At 43.4% G+C, this 16,983-nt stretch overlaps 1 protein-coding gene across 1 annotated transcript; it reads left to right on the forward strand.

The window, feature by feature from the left end:
- Positions 1–1,940: 1,940 nt before the first annotated feature.
- LOC148834534 (butyrophilin subfamily 1 member A1-like) lies at positions 1,941–15,358 on the forward strand. Its single transcript, XM_088917013.1, has 10 exons — positions 1,941–2,483; positions 3,420–3,485; positions 4,057–4,404; positions 5,178–5,459; positions 8,833–8,940; positions 11,157–11,183; positions 11,404–11,430; positions 11,762–11,794; positions 13,419–13,445; positions 14,221–15,358. The coding sequence occupies exons 2-10, from the start codon at positions 3,422–3,424 to the stop codon at positions 14,760–14,762; spliced, it is 1,458 nt and encodes a 485-aa protein (XP_088773139.1). The 5' UTR covers positions 1,941–2,483; positions 3,420–3,421; the 3' UTR covers positions 14,763–15,358.
- The last annotated feature ends 1,625 nt before the right edge of the window (positions 15,359–16,983 follow it).

Genomic DNA, 16,983 nt, shown 5'->3' on the forward strand with positions numbered 1-16,983 from the left:
ATGGGCTGGACACTCCACTCAAAGCGCTTTACAGGTAATGGGGATCCCCTCCACCACCACCAGTGTGCAGCCCCACCTGGATGATGCGACGGCAGCCATAGTGCGCCAGAACACTCCCCACACATCAGCTATCAGTGGGGAGGAGAGCAGAGTAGCCAGTTCATAGATGGGGATTATTAGGAGGCCATGATTGGTAAGGGCCAATGGGAAATTTGGCCAGGACACTGGGGTTACACCCCTACTCTTTTCGAGAAACGCCCTGGGATTTTTAATGACCACAGAGAGTCAAGACCTCGGTTTCACATCTCATTCAAAGGACGGCGCCTGTTTACAGTATAGTGTCCCCATTGCTATACTGGGGCATTAGGACCCACATGACCCGCAGGGTGAGCACCCCCTGCTGGCCCCACTAACACCTCTTCCAGCTGCAACCTTAGTTTTTCCCAGGAGTCTCCCATCCAGGTACTGACCAGGCTCACACCTGCTGAGCTCCAGTGGGTTTAAATGGCTGACCCTGCGCTCTGACCCCAGCTTCTCTCCCTCTCTGTGTGTCTCAGGGAGAGCAAGCTGGGGTATGTGAAAAGACAAATTCCTAATGCAAGAGATTGTATATGGCCAATAAAGTGATCTGATCTTATATAGGGGCTTCATGGCACATCAGTGCACATTATGATGAAAATATTGAAAGGGCCTGAGTTTATAGTTTCTTAATAAAATGCATTCAAAATCCTGTATATCAAAAACTCAAATATCACAACGATTGTTTTTTTGGTCAATTCTTCACCCTAGTGGCTCACTAATGTTTTAGTATCTTAGTTCTTTGTTAGTTTCTCTTACTGAAGGAGTCATATTGTTAAAATCAGCGTAAACCTCTTTTTCCAGAATTGGAAAAATCCTGATAGGATTTCTGAAATATGATAAATGGGGAAATTTAAAATTGGATTATAATCTTGAGTTAAATTAAGTTAAATTCCAGACTTTTTAATGTGTGATACAAATTGCTACTTAAGACATTATGAAACGTCACACAGACGAAAAGGTGACTCTTTAAGTGCAGTTAATGCTACTCTATAACCATCAAGCGAGATTGTATGGATAGGCTGGAAAAAGCTATGACATTTTGTAAGGTAGCCGCAGTAGGACGGCATCGTCTTTTGAACGATGGGATACAGATGTCATCTTGGACGTGAGATTTCGATGCCGTTTCCAGCCACGGTGAAATCGGAAGTACTCCTTCTGTTGGCCGACCCGTGAAATGAAGCAGAAAATGAGGTCCTGGAAACCGCGATTCATAGACGTGTCCAAAAAAAAAAGTCATAAATTCAGTTTTGAATGACAACACTTCTGAATTCCTAATCAAATTTAGGTTACCTTTGACAATGTCTACTTAGCGAATATTTTGGACTTTAAAGTTAAAAGTTAAGAAAAGCCCGCTGTAGTAGTCCACACTCTTCCAGCGTCTAAAACTCTTCCAGAGTAAAACTGCTGTGAAAGAAGGAACATCTAACAGCCTCCATTATAGCTTTTCATGGCAATACAGCTGTCTTAGACAAGTCAAATACCATCCGTCCGTTTTCTAACCGCTTATTCCTGAACAGGGTCGTGGGGGAGCCGGAGCCTATCCGGGCAAGGAGCACACTGAACATGACACCCGTCCGTCGCTGTACACCCTCAGACACGGACACACACCAGGATCGAAGTCAATGAACCCACACAGATAGCACCCCAGGAGCTGGACCTAGGGCAGCAATGCCCACCCGTGCGCCAACGTGCCGCCCTAGACTAATACGACTACTATATACTGTGTAGATATATAACATGGCTTCAGTGACATTTGTTGCAAAATACCATTTGCTCATATTGGCATCATGGCCCGGAGGGTGTGTACGCGGTGTGTTTTTCATAAAGCTGCTTTCCTTCGGCTCAATTTTTCAAAAACCAGTCCCACAGGTTTCATCGTCACCTGCCGCTCGCTGAGGTCAATAACGTCTGCAGCACTTTTTCACCCCGCTGGTTTCGCCTCTGTCGATCACTCACAGCTGAAGGCTGCTGTAGAGAAGCCCGGGAAGAGCTGCTGATCTGAAGAGGCTTAAATTTAGGGGAACCTGTGGGACCTCCGCCCTGCGGCGACCCTGTACAGACAACAGGGTGAACTCGCGTCTTGCGGTGGATCGTGACTGAGATGGCGGCAGTCGAGAGCCGAAAGGCTGCGAGTGACTCAGGACCATGAGCAAGCGGAGGCCGGGTTTAGGCGGGGGGACAGGACTGGTCAGTCAGCGTGACTGTGGGGCGCCCGATCCGCCCCAAATAGTCCAGGCAGCCGAGTGAGTGAGAGTGAAAGTAAAGAGAGAAGTTAGAGCCGAGGAGAGGAGTGGGCTTGCGGGGAAGGATGTCCTGCATGACGTCATGAGGAGCTGCGCTTCACCAGCCGGGCTGGAAACAGCGGAGCGCCGAGACTGAGTCTGACTGGTACTAGGGATCAGGTGAGAGACACCGCGTTTAAAGAGCTCGGGAGCAGCAGGCTGTTTATTTCCAGTCTTGGTTGCCTACGCAACGACGGGGAGGATAAATGTGGTCGTTAGATTGTCAGTAGAAGGCAGTCTCACAGACACACCTGCGGTCGAAGAGGAGCAGTGCGCAGGTGTCGGGTTCGCCGCAAGCTGGAACACGCGATCGTGCTGCCTGTGTAACAATACAGGAACCGCTAGTTACCGCTATACAGCGATTAATTCTGAATGGCGGAGTCACTCTGTTTAAGGAAAAGTCATTTCAGGACTCTGTATTGGCTAATGCTAGAATTCCTGGCAGTGAAAATATTTCTGATTATGTAATATCCTCTAAAAGCAAACAGTTTTTCATCTGATAATTTGCAAGGAAACGGCAGGTCCACCCAATCACTAGTCTCATATATTGTAAAAGAGGTTGATCTTCCAAAACCTTCACCCTCTTCTGACCTCTTCTGCTCTTCTGCATGATTATATCACCAAATCGTGCTCTCTGTTCAGTTTCTTTATTTGTTCTCTGTCTTTACTGTACATTACAATCATATCCTTTAAACTTACTCAGCTTTTGTAAAGTTTCTTTTGTTTCCAGCCTTCCGGTCTCTACTGTGCAATAAAATTTAGCCTCTGTCTCTGGGGTGCTATTTCGGATACATGTGATGAATTTCACAGATTTGTTTTGTTATTTAAATGAGGAAATAAAGTGTAATACAATACCATTTTGATTGGAAAGACCTCGAGTGATTCTATGTCTTTATGAGTACCTCTATTTTTATTCAATGTTTTGTCATTTCAACATACTGTAATTCAGCTCTTTGCAGGTTTTGCCAACTTCTGACCAATTAAACCACTATCAGTAACACAACCTGACCAAGCAGGATGTTCCACTAAACCAATCAGAGTGTCTTTGTCATTCAGAGATGAAGCGTGACCAATCAGAACATCTCTTTCTGATGCTGCTGTTCCTCCGCTCTTCAGCCTCAGGTAAATCTTTATTTTTTTAATATCGAAAATATTTCAGTCAGACTTCTTGATTTCTTCCCGTAATCTAAAGACATGCCGGTCATTTACTATAGTAATTATGATCATCATTTTAGTACAATATTGCAAGAAAAGCCAAACCTAAATCAGTGAAGGTGTATCCATAATATTGGCACATTTAGAGAAGCTAGAGAGCAGAGAAATAAGAGCTTTATCTTAATGCCCCACTCTGACTGTAGAGTATCAGATCCTCAGTTTGCAAGGTCAGAGCTCTTCAAGGCCTGAGGTCAGAGCTGGCCTGTGTGAGAGAGGGACAGAATGACTCCTGCATTAGATCGCAGGCCTCCTAGGTTGGAAACCCCTAGTATGAAGGGGATCAGAGCAAATACTGAGCCAAGAGGACACCCCTTAACCATCAGTCCTCTTCCTTCTGAAAGGAGGGGAGAAATGAAATGAATGAAGTGAGCAGAAATACTAGTAAATCAGAAAATACTCAACGAAGGTGGTCAAAACTCATATTGTATCAAGAATTTGGCCTGTGAAACTCAAGCCAGTTGTGATGTTTCTCTTTCAGAGAGGTTCCTGGTTGTTGGTCCTGCTGGTCCTGTTGTGGTGTCCCCTGGTGAAGACGCTGTCCTGCCCTGTTCCCTCTCACCCAGCATCAGCGCTGTGGACCTGGAGATCAGGTGGTTTCGAGGGGATTACAATGATCATGTGTGTTTGTACCAAAACCACATGTATGTCCCACAGAGCACAGACTCGTCCTACAATGGGAGGGCTGACCTTTTCCTGCAGAGGATCACTGAAGGCAACGTGTCCTTAAACCTGAGATCTGTGATTCCTTCTGATGATGGACCCTATAAGTGTATGGTAGTGTCTTCACCGTATTATGAAGAAGCTGTTATTAATGTGCGTGTTACAGGTGAGTGGATATTATAGAATCTGTTTGAAGATCATCAATCCCAACATCAGTGTTCTGTATTTCCAGTCTTGGTTTTCTGCCAGATGTTTATGACATCTAGAATGAGCCAGAATGACTTCAGACTGCAGGAGGAAACCTTAGCAAACAGAACAAAACCCATATAAACATTGGAAGAACATGCGAACTCCACACAGATAGCACTCCAGGATTTGAACCCAGCACTGTGCAGTAGCAATACTTACCATTGTGGCACCACATCCAACAACAGAGCTGTACTGTTGTTTCACAAAAATCAACACCTACTCTCCCACACAGACAAAAATGCAGAATGGACGCTCCAATTACACACAATTTTACATTCGTCATTCTGTTAATTAGCTTCACTTAATTAGCTGTTCATTCTTTACATCCTCGACAGAGAAGTGTTTAGATCAAACAGCAACAATTATCAATCAACAAAACATTAACCATTTAAAGTAAGTGTAAAGGAACGAGTAATAGGTTTATTCCAGGCTGAAAAGAGAAGACAAAAAACAACGTTTCAGCTGTGAAGCCTTCTTCAGGTGTGAGCAAGTGTAAGATAAGTAAAGTAAGTGTAAGCTTGCAATACAATTCCAAAGAACATTTATAGCCTTTTTCCCAGCTGGTTACATTTTTCTTCTCACAAGTCCTGAAAGCCAAACTCAAGGGACTTGCTTTAAAGGTTCAGAAAGAGGCTTGTGTCGTGTCATACTTTTAATAGCTTAAACATCTGTGTTGTGACGAATCCACAGCCCTGGGCTCCCAGCCCTCAGTGTCTCTCCACTCCCCTGGAGGAGGTCAGACCCAGCTGCTGTGCAGGTCAGAGGGCTGGTTCCCTGCACCTGCAGTGATCTGGACAGACAGGGATGGACATGATGTGACCTCACTGTCCAGCACCACAGTGGAGAAGGACAGTCAGGGGTTCCTCAGTGTCAGCAGCTACATCCCAGTCCAGCAGGAGTCCAACATCTTCTCCTGTCTGGTCAGAGGTGCTCTGCCTAAACCAGACTGGGGATCTCAGCTCCACATACCCAGTGAGTATTAAAGATATTTGTCACAAGTGTATAAGGTTAAGGAAACAATTAGAATTGAGATAGAGGACCGTCTATATGTCAATCAGTCTTAATTCAGTATTTTTATAGTTCTTTGAAGAGTAAAGGTCATAGTGCATACAATATACTATATTTGGATGTAAGAATGATTATAAAAAATCTTTTAAATGTTTAATGGATAGAGAACAGAGGAGAGGTGATGTGTTCAGTGGACCTAAAGGATCTGTATTTGGACAGCTGCTCTTCCTCATTTATTTTGGTGAATCTGGTGAACCAGTGAAGTTTGGCAGTTATTTCAAAAGAGAGGGGTTATTAAACACCGTGTACTGTACACTGCAACGAAATTCAGACTTAGAACGCAGGACCAGGTGAACACCCGGTATAAGTCATTTAATATAGACAAGTAAAGAGTGTTGCATGCAGGCAGCCAAAACATGAACTACATTCTATTGATACAAAATGGGGAAACATTTCTTTGAGCTCAGTTATTTAAGGGTGGTTAAGTGGGTCTGAAAAAGGTAGCAAATAAAAGGCACATAGAACGTCAGGATGCATAGTTAAATCTTACATTTTAATTAGGCAATGTTACAGGACAGGAATAACCAGATACATTCCCACGCTTCAAAGAATCTCCTGCCTTAAAGGCTAGAGGAGTGGCAATTTCTTAGTCCTGAATAGAGAAGCCTGCAGTTCTAGAGATGACCAATTCTAGTGTGTCGAGTCCTCAAAGCCTCTGATTAAGTCAAGGCAGCAGACTGACTCTGAATGTGTGCCATGTGCGTTTGAGGACAGCAGTGGAAAATCTGCCTGTCACAATGACGAATCTGATCATCCGCACTGTCATCATCCCCTGCCCTTTCTTGTTATTTTTTGAAATCCCCTCTGGGATCTCGGAGGGAATCCTTCCTTAGCCTTACCCCTCTCCACTCCACCCACCTTATCAGCAGTCTAGATGTGTGTGCTAATGATCCTTACATTCATGTGATTGGCTTTTAAGGGATTCTTATAGCATACTGTATTTCTTGGTTTCTTAATCATCTACTTTTCATTTCCCTTTCCCTTGAATTTCCAAAGGGGCGGAGTAACCTTGCTCGATAGCTGGGGTGGATGGGTTTGGTTTCCTTTTTGTCTTCTCTAGCCTAGAAATAGTCAGAAGCTGTGGCTGACTTTCCCTTAGCTGGCCTCCTGGGCCCTCTAACAGAGCTGCCTGTGACGGTGACTGGATGAGCACCATCCTCTGTGCGAGATCAACTTCACGCTGAATAGTTGGGTAAACAATGGTTTTGAAACTGACGTCCACATACATTTTGAGCCACATACTGTAAAGTGACACAATTGTTGTAGCCCGAGTTGCTTTTTGTGAGGAATTTTCATTTTCAATTTTAAAACACATGCTGAGGCAAGGAAAGTAAAACCAATTGGTGCAAAATCCGGGGCAGGAAAAGTGCATCACGAAATACAGTGTAGAGTTGGAGTTCAGTTCGTCACTGTACCCGGCTTTATAGAGCAGTGCTGCTTCATGGACAGCAGTGTTCCAGGCTGATTCTGTGGGACAGGATACGGAGCAACAGAGCTGTGGATCTGACACCTTATTAGCATGCAGGCAGACAAGTTGTCTTTAAAATACTTCAGCCAAAATAAAAGGGAGTTTCATCTGCTGTGCCAAGTTTTTAGATATGAAAATATTCCTGTACAACAGTACCTTGCAAAATTATTCGCCTCCTTTTCAATAATCTCCCATGATGTGGAATCACTGATCTACATAATTAGACAATCATTACTAATCAGCTAATTTAGGTGTTGAATTGTTTTCTGTGCACGGCGGCACAGTGCTGGCGCCCTGGGGTCTGCATGTTCTCCCTGTGTTCGTGTGGGTTTCCTACCACAGTCCAGAGGCGTCCTGGAGGGTTGACTGGCAGCTTTAAAGTTGTCCCTGTTGCGTGTGCGTGTGCGTGTGCGTGTGTGTGTGTGTGTGTGTGTGTGTGTGTGTGTGTGTGCGTGCCTGCCTGCCCATTCCGTGCAGGGTGTGCCCAGCCTGGAGTCTGTTGCCAGCTGGAACAGACTCCTGCTCCTCTGTGACTTTGTATTGGATAAAGTGGTTACAAACTGGCTGAATAAACATCTGAAGTTCAACAAAATACATCATCAGAGGGGAGTGAATACTTTTGCATGGGACTGTACGCCCAATCTGGGACTGGCTAATGTATTAAAGTCTCTACCCCTGTGATGGGTATGACTGGGACAGGGTTCATGCTGTAAATAAGTTTCCTTCTCTGTGAAGGAAACCAACTTTGCCTCAGTGGAGGCGTTTTGAAATTGTTGCATCAGAGGATAAGACTGCAAGGGGGTTTTACAAGGAAGTCCACGGGCGAGAAGTCCTGAGCAAAGTCTTAGATTTAAAAAGAAAGAGATTTCAAAACTTGAAAGAGAGTGACGTTGCGGTAAATCCTGGAATAAGCAGAGGCCATCATGGATAAATAGCAATTTTGAAATTGATAAATTAATATATCAGGGTCACAACACTCTACTTGGCTAACGCTTTTATCCAAGACATTCTAATATTAGCACCCATTTATAAAGTTAGGTATTTGGTGGAGTTTGTATATTCTCTCCATATTGTGTAAGGTGGGATGAAAACCAGCCCATGTGTGAGAGTCTGTGTGCCTGCGATGGCCTGGCTTCCCAGACAGGGTGTAATCCTGCGTTGTGCCCCTTGGGGTCGAGACAGGCTCTGGCTCACCTATGACCCTGTATTGTATGAAGTGGTTTGAAACTGGAACAGATCACAGGAGGCACTGTTCAGGGTACAATGACTCACCTGGGATCCAGAACCCTGACCACAGCTCCACACCGCTGCCTTGGGTGTCACCTATGGGAGATGAACAAAAGACTGGGGTCCAGTTAGTAACGCAGGCTTATACCACTTGAGAGAATTGAGTTTATTCCATATCTGTAAAATTTACAATAATCTGGCTTGAAATTAATCAATATTGTTTGTTTTTGTTGGGGAAGGGATAGTATTGTCAGTGAAAGGGCTGTTCTCCCATTCCTGCTGTAAGATGACAATGATCTGGGGATTCTGGATGAACTGTGATTTGAGATTTAGTGGTTTATTTTGAAATGTTGTTGTCTAGAGACATCAAGTGGCTTCAATCTGAGAAAAAAGCCAAGAGCAGACCATGCTTGTGAAAACTGGTCTTTTAATATTACACCCAGTAACTCATGTACTTGCAGTTCTGCACTTGTGGGTTGTGTCTTCCTTTATCTTTGTCCCTGGATTCGTTCTGAGGAATCCAGGCTTCTAGTGATCTGTGTCTCAGTTCCTGTGGGATCACATTCCTGTGCTGTTTTCCAGGAGACTTTTTCCCTGGACCCTCTGGATGGATGGTGGCTCTCTGTGTAACAGCAGCTGTGACTGTAGCAGCGTCAGCACTTCTGGTGATCCAGTGGAGGAGAATGGACAGTATGTGCTCATTAGAGATGTGTCTCTGAATGTCTGTGTCAGGAGGGGTTTGAACACCATGTATGACAGTTCATGTAGTCTTGAGAACAGGGGTTTGTGTACAAAGACCAGGTCAGGAGATAATCTTCTCAGAATTTACTGCAGTGGGAGATCTACAGTATGGGATGTATTTCTATCAGTCAGAACCAGTACTGGACCTCACCAGCTGTCTTTATCATTACAGAACCAGCCCCTCTAGTGTTCAAGCAACTCTCTCACAGATGATCCTCACAGCTTTGACCTTATACTTGGTGAAAGTGTTAGTTTGAAACCATTGGGAATTCTTCTATGAATATCTCTGTACAAACAGAACATCTGAGCTTTTCCTTTGTGAAGCTGCCCAACACTTCCTAATTCTTGTTTCTCATCTCCTGGGGAAACAGTATTAATATTTATTTTGGCATAAGCGTAGTGAGTTCATTCACACCTTAGAAACGAAGTCTCAGTTACCTTGGCTCAGTCAGTCAGTAACAACAGACACATCATCGCTCATATAGGGAACCTTGTAGAATCCAATCACTGTTATTATAACTGGTAATGTGTGCTTATAGCTACTGTATATATAGATACTGTTACAATGGGGTGCTACGAAACTGGTGAAAATCAGGAATTGACCGAGTGGTTTAGTCAGTCTGGGAAATAATTAATCGTAACCCTGACTTGTAAGTGATTTCTAGCAATATACCCGAGTGGTTGGTATAATTAGAGGTTCTCTAGCACAGGTTTGTTGAGAAGAGCAATAATCCAGGCACACTTGGTTAAAACAAATATTTAGTAGAATGACAGGACACAGATTACACTACACACAACATACAACACACAAGTTACTTTATATACAGTGTTTACAAACAAGGCGTTTCAGAGGCCTAACATTCTGGTCACCCAGAATACCCCAGACTGCTACCAAGCATTAAACTCTCAATATCCCTACAGAGGCCACGCAAAAGATGAGCTGCCTTCTAACTAAATACAAAGTAACCTGCAGTTAAATCTCTCCCTCTGCACCCTGGATGCCACAAAATAAATGGGAGCCTATATCCCTATCCATAAAATGCACCCTAATCAGGAAAGACATTTCTAACTGAGGTACCAGGAAACCCAAGTTCCCTAAAAACACAGAATAGCATGCTCTCTCTAACAAGGTTCGAATACTTAGCCCCAGTCAGGTTTGATTTGGATGATTAAGAAGCAGGGGCTCTCGCCTGGCGCAAGCTTCAAGTCCCAACTCCTCCGGACTCCTCTTCTCTCTCTAATATGTACTATTTTATGACACCAAAGTAAGCATCTGAGAACTACATAGGAGCTCATCCCTATCAGAGACCCCAGTAGAGCTGATCACTGGGCATCACTTCCGCTGTGGTCTGCACTGTCTCACTGAGGCCATGCTGGAAGATCTGCACAGGCTCTGTCTCCTTGTGTCACAGAGTGAGAGAGACAGTGTGAGCTGGTGAGAGCAGGCTGTTCCTCAGTACTGGCCTCAATCTCCTCGAAGCCCTGGCCTGTGCTGATCAGATCTGATGAGCTCCGACAGTGTGCCAGTGTTTGAGAAGCAGTGATGTCAGAGCCCTCACACTCCACTGAACACACCTCTCTAGACTGCGGTCAACACAGGATTTTCACCAGCCTGTCTGATACAGCTGCTGGTTAATATATCAAGGTGACACACTCTACTGAACACACCTCTCTAGACTGCAGGATCTTTACCAGCCTGTCTGATACAGCTGGTACCCATGAAACAGCAGAATTCAGTTCAGATCTAACGGGAGCTTCACCTCACAAGCAGAAGGACTTTAACTCTGAATTTAGCTTCACAGTACAGCAGAACATACCTGCTACTGTACACCTGGCTCACTCACGTTCTTTCTTGCTCAGACTCTAATATTAATGATCTCCATTCAGGCTGGAGCTGAAGTTAGTCCTAGTGTTTTATTACTTTAATAAATGGTACTATGAGCAGCAGCCTCTGTCAGATACTAATAGAGATATAGATACTATACAATAAATATCCCAAACATAGTATTTTCCCAATGCATTGCCAGATATAAAAGCATCCATAGAGTTTGACCCTTCAGAAATGGCATTTAATTTGTTTGTAGATCAATCAAGAGCCTTTTGAAGGCCAGTTAGTGCTGACACCAGTACCCAGGCTTACTGACTCTCCTGTCTGCCTCTTCCAGATGAGGAGATACAGACGACGTGGAAAGGTGAGTAATCGTCTGCAGAGGGGACACCCTTGAAGGACACCTGTCTGAAACATTGTCATAAAAAGACTTAATTAGATGTTTTTAGAAAGGTTTGTCTATATATATTCTTGTTTGTTGTTGATTGGGTGATTCATATGTGCTGGAATAGGTTTGGACACTAAACAAGTTTAACTACTGCTGATCTGACTGTATAATCTAACAAATGTTTTATTGTTTGCAGCCATTCCGGTCATCCTTACAGAACTGGGTGAGTGCTTGTTGGATAAAACGTCTTAAGAGTGATAACCAGCAATCATCGTGTTTACTGTGTTGAGCTGTCCTGTGATGGACTGTGCTTCAAAACCTGCAGTGACACCAGTGGAAACTAGGAGGAAGTACCCTTATAACCAAGAATAGGAGGCACATCTGCACAAAAAGGGTGGTGGAAGTGTGGAACAAACCACCCAGCCATGTGGTCGGAGCTGATACCCTGGCTTCTTTCAGCAGCTGGATGAGATCCTCAGATCAATCAGTTACTAGCAACCAAATGTGCTAGATTGGTGCCCCTAGTTTGTAACCTCTGTTTTTAAAATTTACAGATGCTGTGAAGAATGCTCCCCTCCCCAGATCAGGTGTGTTACTCTAGGAAATGTACTTACTGGTATGGGAATACACTGGATTGGCCATCGTTATCCTGGTTATAAATTTGGAATGGCCAGCTGCTTGCTTCATCACTGGTTAATAGATGAGACTGCAATGATAGAGGTGAGATTCAAAATCAGCTGTAGGGGTAGGTAGGTACTTTATTAATCCCATGTGGGAAATTAATGTGCTACAGCAGCCAGGCACAATCAACACGGTACAGTACAAATGTAGTAATACAATTAATATTTTTTAAAAAATTGAAATAAAGAATTACAAACAAAACAGAAAAAGCACACACACACACAAAAAGTATGAATGTGCATAACACAAGGAAGATATAATACACAGTATAGATATTGCACACTCCCAAGTGTATTGCAGACAGTAGGTAACTACTGCAACTATTGCACAGTTGTAATAATAAGTAATAAATAATAAATAAATTGCCCATTCCACTTCCACATTTTGCACTTCTATAAACCAGATTTAAACAGAGCACCAGTTGTTACAGAGGAATCATGCAGGATGGAGGATGCCAAGCAGAAACCTTTCCCACATGTCCTCAGATTACAGTCCCTGTATTTAACACTATGGTGCACAGTGTGAGTCTGTGATCAATAGTGTCTGTATCTCTGTGTTCACTGTGTGTCTGTATCTCTGTGTTCCAGTGTGTGTCTGTGATTAACAGTGTCTGTATCTCTGTGTTCCAGTGTGTCAGTGATTAACAGTGTCTGTATCTCTGTGTTCAGTGTGTCTGTGATTAACAGTGTCTGTATCTCTGTGTTCCAGTGTGTCTGTGATTAACAGTGTCTGTACCTCTGTGTTCCAGTGTGTGTCTGTGATTAACAGTGTCTGTATCTCTGTGTTCCAGTGTGTCAGTGATTAACAGTGTCTGTATCTCTGTGTTCAGTGTGTCTGTGATTAACAGTGTCTGTATCTCTGTGTTCCAGTGTGTCTGTGATTAACAGTGTCTGTACCTCTGTGTTCCAGTGTGTGTCTGTGATTAACAGTGTCTGTATCTCTGTGTTCCAGTGTGTGTCTGTGACAAACAGTGTCTGTATCTGTGTTCCACTGTGTGTCTGTGACTAACAGTGTCTGTATCTCTGTGTTCAGTGTGTGTCTGTGATTAACAGTGTCTGTATCTCTGTGTTCCAGTGTGTGTCTGTGACTAACAGTGTCTGTATCTCTGTGTTCCAGTGTGTGTCTGTGATTAACAGTGTCTGTATCTCTGTGTTCAGTGTGTGTCTGTGACTAACAGTGTCTGTATCTCTGTGTTCCAGTGTGTGTCTGTGACTAACAGTGTCTGTATCTGTGTTCAGTGTATGTCTGTGATTAACAGTATCTGTATCTCTGTGTTCCAGTGTGTGTCTGTGACTAACAGTGTCTATATCTCTGTGTTCCAGTGTGTGTCTGTGATTAACAGTGTCTGTATCTCTGTGTTCAGTGTGTGTCTGTGATTAACAGTGTCTGTATCTCTGTGTTCCAGTGTGTGTCTGTGATTAACAGTGTCTGTATCTCTGTGTTCAGTGTGTGTCTGTGATTAACAGTGTCTGTATCTCTGTGTTCCAGTGTGTGTCTGTGATTAACAGTGTCTGTATCTCTGTGTTTCAGAGTGGCAGTGGCTGTGCAGTGCTGCAGGTAGGCCTGTCTCCTGTTGAGGATGGAGACACAGTAAATATATGCGATTGTAACATACAGAAGGGCAGTTTTAACCCCAACTCTGCCTCCCTTGGTGCACACTGATGACATAGCAGCCTCAGAGACTCCCTCAATGTTGCCTGTCCATTAACTATCCACTGCTGGAGTGCCTCCTCCCAGCTCACCCATTTTGATCAAACCAGCCTGTTGTCTTTCTATTTTAGACAATTATACTAACTAAATGGTCTTTCCTTTCCTCTTGTCCACTTTGCACGTTCAGGCCTCCGTACGTCTTCAGATTGTGGTTTCTTAGTTCGTGTCCTGTGTTCATTTCTTCTTCACCCCTTCATTCTCTGCAGTCTGTGTGCTGATGTAGCCCTGCTACCAGAGTCTTGCGTGTTGTTTTATATAGCTCCATAAGTAGTGTTTCCTAATTCCTTCTCTCTCCATTCGTCTTTCTCTCTCTGCATGATCTTGTCTTCCCTATTGGAAGTCTAAGAAAGCTGTTTTATGATTTTATAGTGCTTGAACGGATCTGAGTCTAAGATCAGTGTCCCATCGCTTACACTTTATGCATGTAGTCTAAACTCTCCTTACCTAGATTACCGGTCCCACAGGAGAATGTTTTCTGATGTCAAATTTACTTACGTCCTTCATATCCCCAAGCAGAGGGTGTAGTTTCTTTATTTCATATACAGTATGTGTATTCAGGTGCTTCCAGATTAGAATGGTTTTTAATGCTCGCCGTCCTGACGTCTCCCATTTAATCCCACAGCTGACGTGACCCTGGACCCCGACACAGCTCACCCTGAGCTCTCCCTGTCCGAGGACAGCAAGAGGGTGAGAGTGGGAGAGGAGCAGGATCTCCCGGACAACCCGGAGAGATTTGATTACACGTGGTGTGTGCTGAGCCGGGAGGGGCTCGCCTGCGGGAGACACTACTGGGAGGTGGAGGGCAACGAGGACTGGAGAATAGGAGTGAGCAGAGAGTCTGCGCAGAGGAAAGGGAGGTTCGACTTCACTCCCAAAGGGGGTTACTGGGGTCTGGAATGCAACTCGTCTCCGGACTCTTTTCAGCTCTCTGCTCTCACTGACCCTGCGACTGATCTCCCCCTCAGTCTGCGGCCCAGGAGGCTGGGGGTGTGTGTGGATATCGAGGAGAGAAAGGTCTCCTTTTACATAGTGGAGTCCAGGACTCACATCTTCACGTTCACTGACATGGAGTTCAGTCAGGGGGAGAAGATCTATCCCTTCTTATATACCTGGGATTCAGATAAGGACCTTGTGCTGCTGCCTCCTGTCCACTGTGGCGATTAAAAACATCACTGACTCGTGAAAGCAGACTGATTCACTCCCAGCTCTTGGATTATGATTAATAGTAATATAACGGCTATCCTTTTTACGGACTAGTAGTATTAAACTTAACTAAATTAAAACGCATTAAGTCGTCATTTGGAATCGTTAATACTCTTCTCTGAATCTGTGATGTTTCCTAAACTTTCTGTACACAATGTTGGAAAAAAACATGGTTTCTAATAACTTATATTTATTTACTCTGACAAAGAAAGCAGATTGAACACAAGGGAGGATGTACACTGAGCCCACAAGTGCCTCTTCTTCAAAGCTGTTTTCTTCTGGTCTTCCCAGTGCACGCAGTAATTGTATTCTGTATCTGGAGAGAGGAAAAGCTGCATTGTCGGCGGATGCATTTCCCTTGTTTAATATTAAAGAAAACTACATGGAATACAATTTCAGTTGAGGTACAGTAAATGACATTGAACAGTCTCCAGAAGCTAAAGGATAATAGTTTGATTTCCAGAAGTAAAGGTAGTGAAAAGAGTATGATGAATCATCAAAGCACTGATTGTTCTCAAACACTTTTGTACAAATAAACTGAGACACACAAATACAAACTTGCCTTGATTTTCACGTGTTTCCTGAACTGTGACTGCCTGGGAATGCTTGAAAAAAAAAAAGGTCAAGTTACACTTAGTTGCTTACAATGAGTTATATCTTGTCATTGTGTGTGGAAACAAGTAACTGAGTGTCTTACTCCTGTCCTGGGTAACCCATATTTATATGTATATACAATTCGAACTTGGACACTTGTTGCCTTAACATCCAATCAGAGTTACGATTTTTGAGTGCTGCATTAACTTCTAGTTTTAATTCCATCTCGGACACCCACAACCTCCCTGAACTGAGTGGGAAAAGAACGCGGATCTGTCAGATGTTAATTGAAAGGCGTCTGTGAAACCTGCGGGAGTCTGGCACTGAATGTCTGGAGTTGCCCACTCCTGCTTTAACGGAAATGTTAGTTGAGGCTGTGTCAAGGAGCTTCATGTCTAACCACAGTTGGCCAACATTTAACCTGCACATTCAATTGATACTTAGACAGTACCTTCACCTGCACACCTAGCCTGTATTATTATGTAATTTCCTGATAGGGTGTTCATCAGATCTTGGTTGTTCTGATTTGGAAAGAAATGTTGATTTAGAACATACAGTATTTTCAAAATAGTACTCTTCAAGGGTCATGTACGAAGAATGATGATCGATTAAATGTGTTTGCTAAAACAGTTTTTTTAATCTCAGTGATGCTTGAATAAGTTCACTACAGAACCATCAGTGACTCGAAACATCAATAGTTAAAGCAATGTAATGGGTACAATGCAAATGTCAAGATGATCACACACTCACTGACTTCAAATGAAACATCGTCTGCTGCTTCATGAATAGCGCATGAAGTACAATGCGTAATAATAAATACTAACAATACTGCGCTTGGGGGTGTCAAGGGCAGAGCATGGAACTTCATGCAGCATAAGAGATAAGATATAACCAGACATAAATGTTAGAAATTGTTACATGTTTTACTTTACTATTGGGTCATATATATTATATATTAATATTACAGTATATCTTATCGATTTTGTTGCACTGCAGCAATCAAGGTCATAATCGGTATAATTTTGTAATTAACATTTAACACCTCTCTGCAGTATATTTGCACTAGTCCCTCAGACCAACAGCACATACTAGACGGGTGTCCCATGACTTAAATACAACCCATCTGGGATCCACTGTGCTACCGAGAGCTGTGTGCATCATCCAGGTGGGGCTGCACACTGGTGGTGGAGGGGATCCCCATTACCTCAGAAGAGCTTTGAGGGGAGTGTCCAGAAAAGCGCTATATACAGTAAGTGTAAGAATCATTGAAACGATCTTTTTAGGGCAAACGCAAAGTTTAGTTTTCATAAAGTCATATTTCTATAATGCAGTGTAGTTTATAAAACACGATATTAAAAATAGAATTTACGGGTTGACAAAATAATGAAAAAATACAAGATGGAGAAAAATTGGAAAGTAAGAAGGGATTATTTTAGCTATTTGCTCACGAAAACGTGATACGCCCTTGCGGGTCTCTATCTTACAGAGATCTGAATATAGATCTTCCTCCAACATGCGTCTCTGAGGAAGTCTGGCCGCTCTTGGGCTGCAAACGTGATAAACCGACAGGTTTTCCGAATGCAAAAAC

Source organism: Atractosteus spatula, chromosome 5 (genome assembly GCF_055471065.1).
Source record: "Atractosteus spatula isolate fAtrSpa1 chromosome 5, fAtrSpa1.hap1, whole genome shotgun sequence".
Taxonomy (NCBI): Eukaryota; Metazoa; Chordata; class Actinopteri; order Semionotiformes; family Lepisosteidae; genus Atractosteus; species Atractosteus spatula.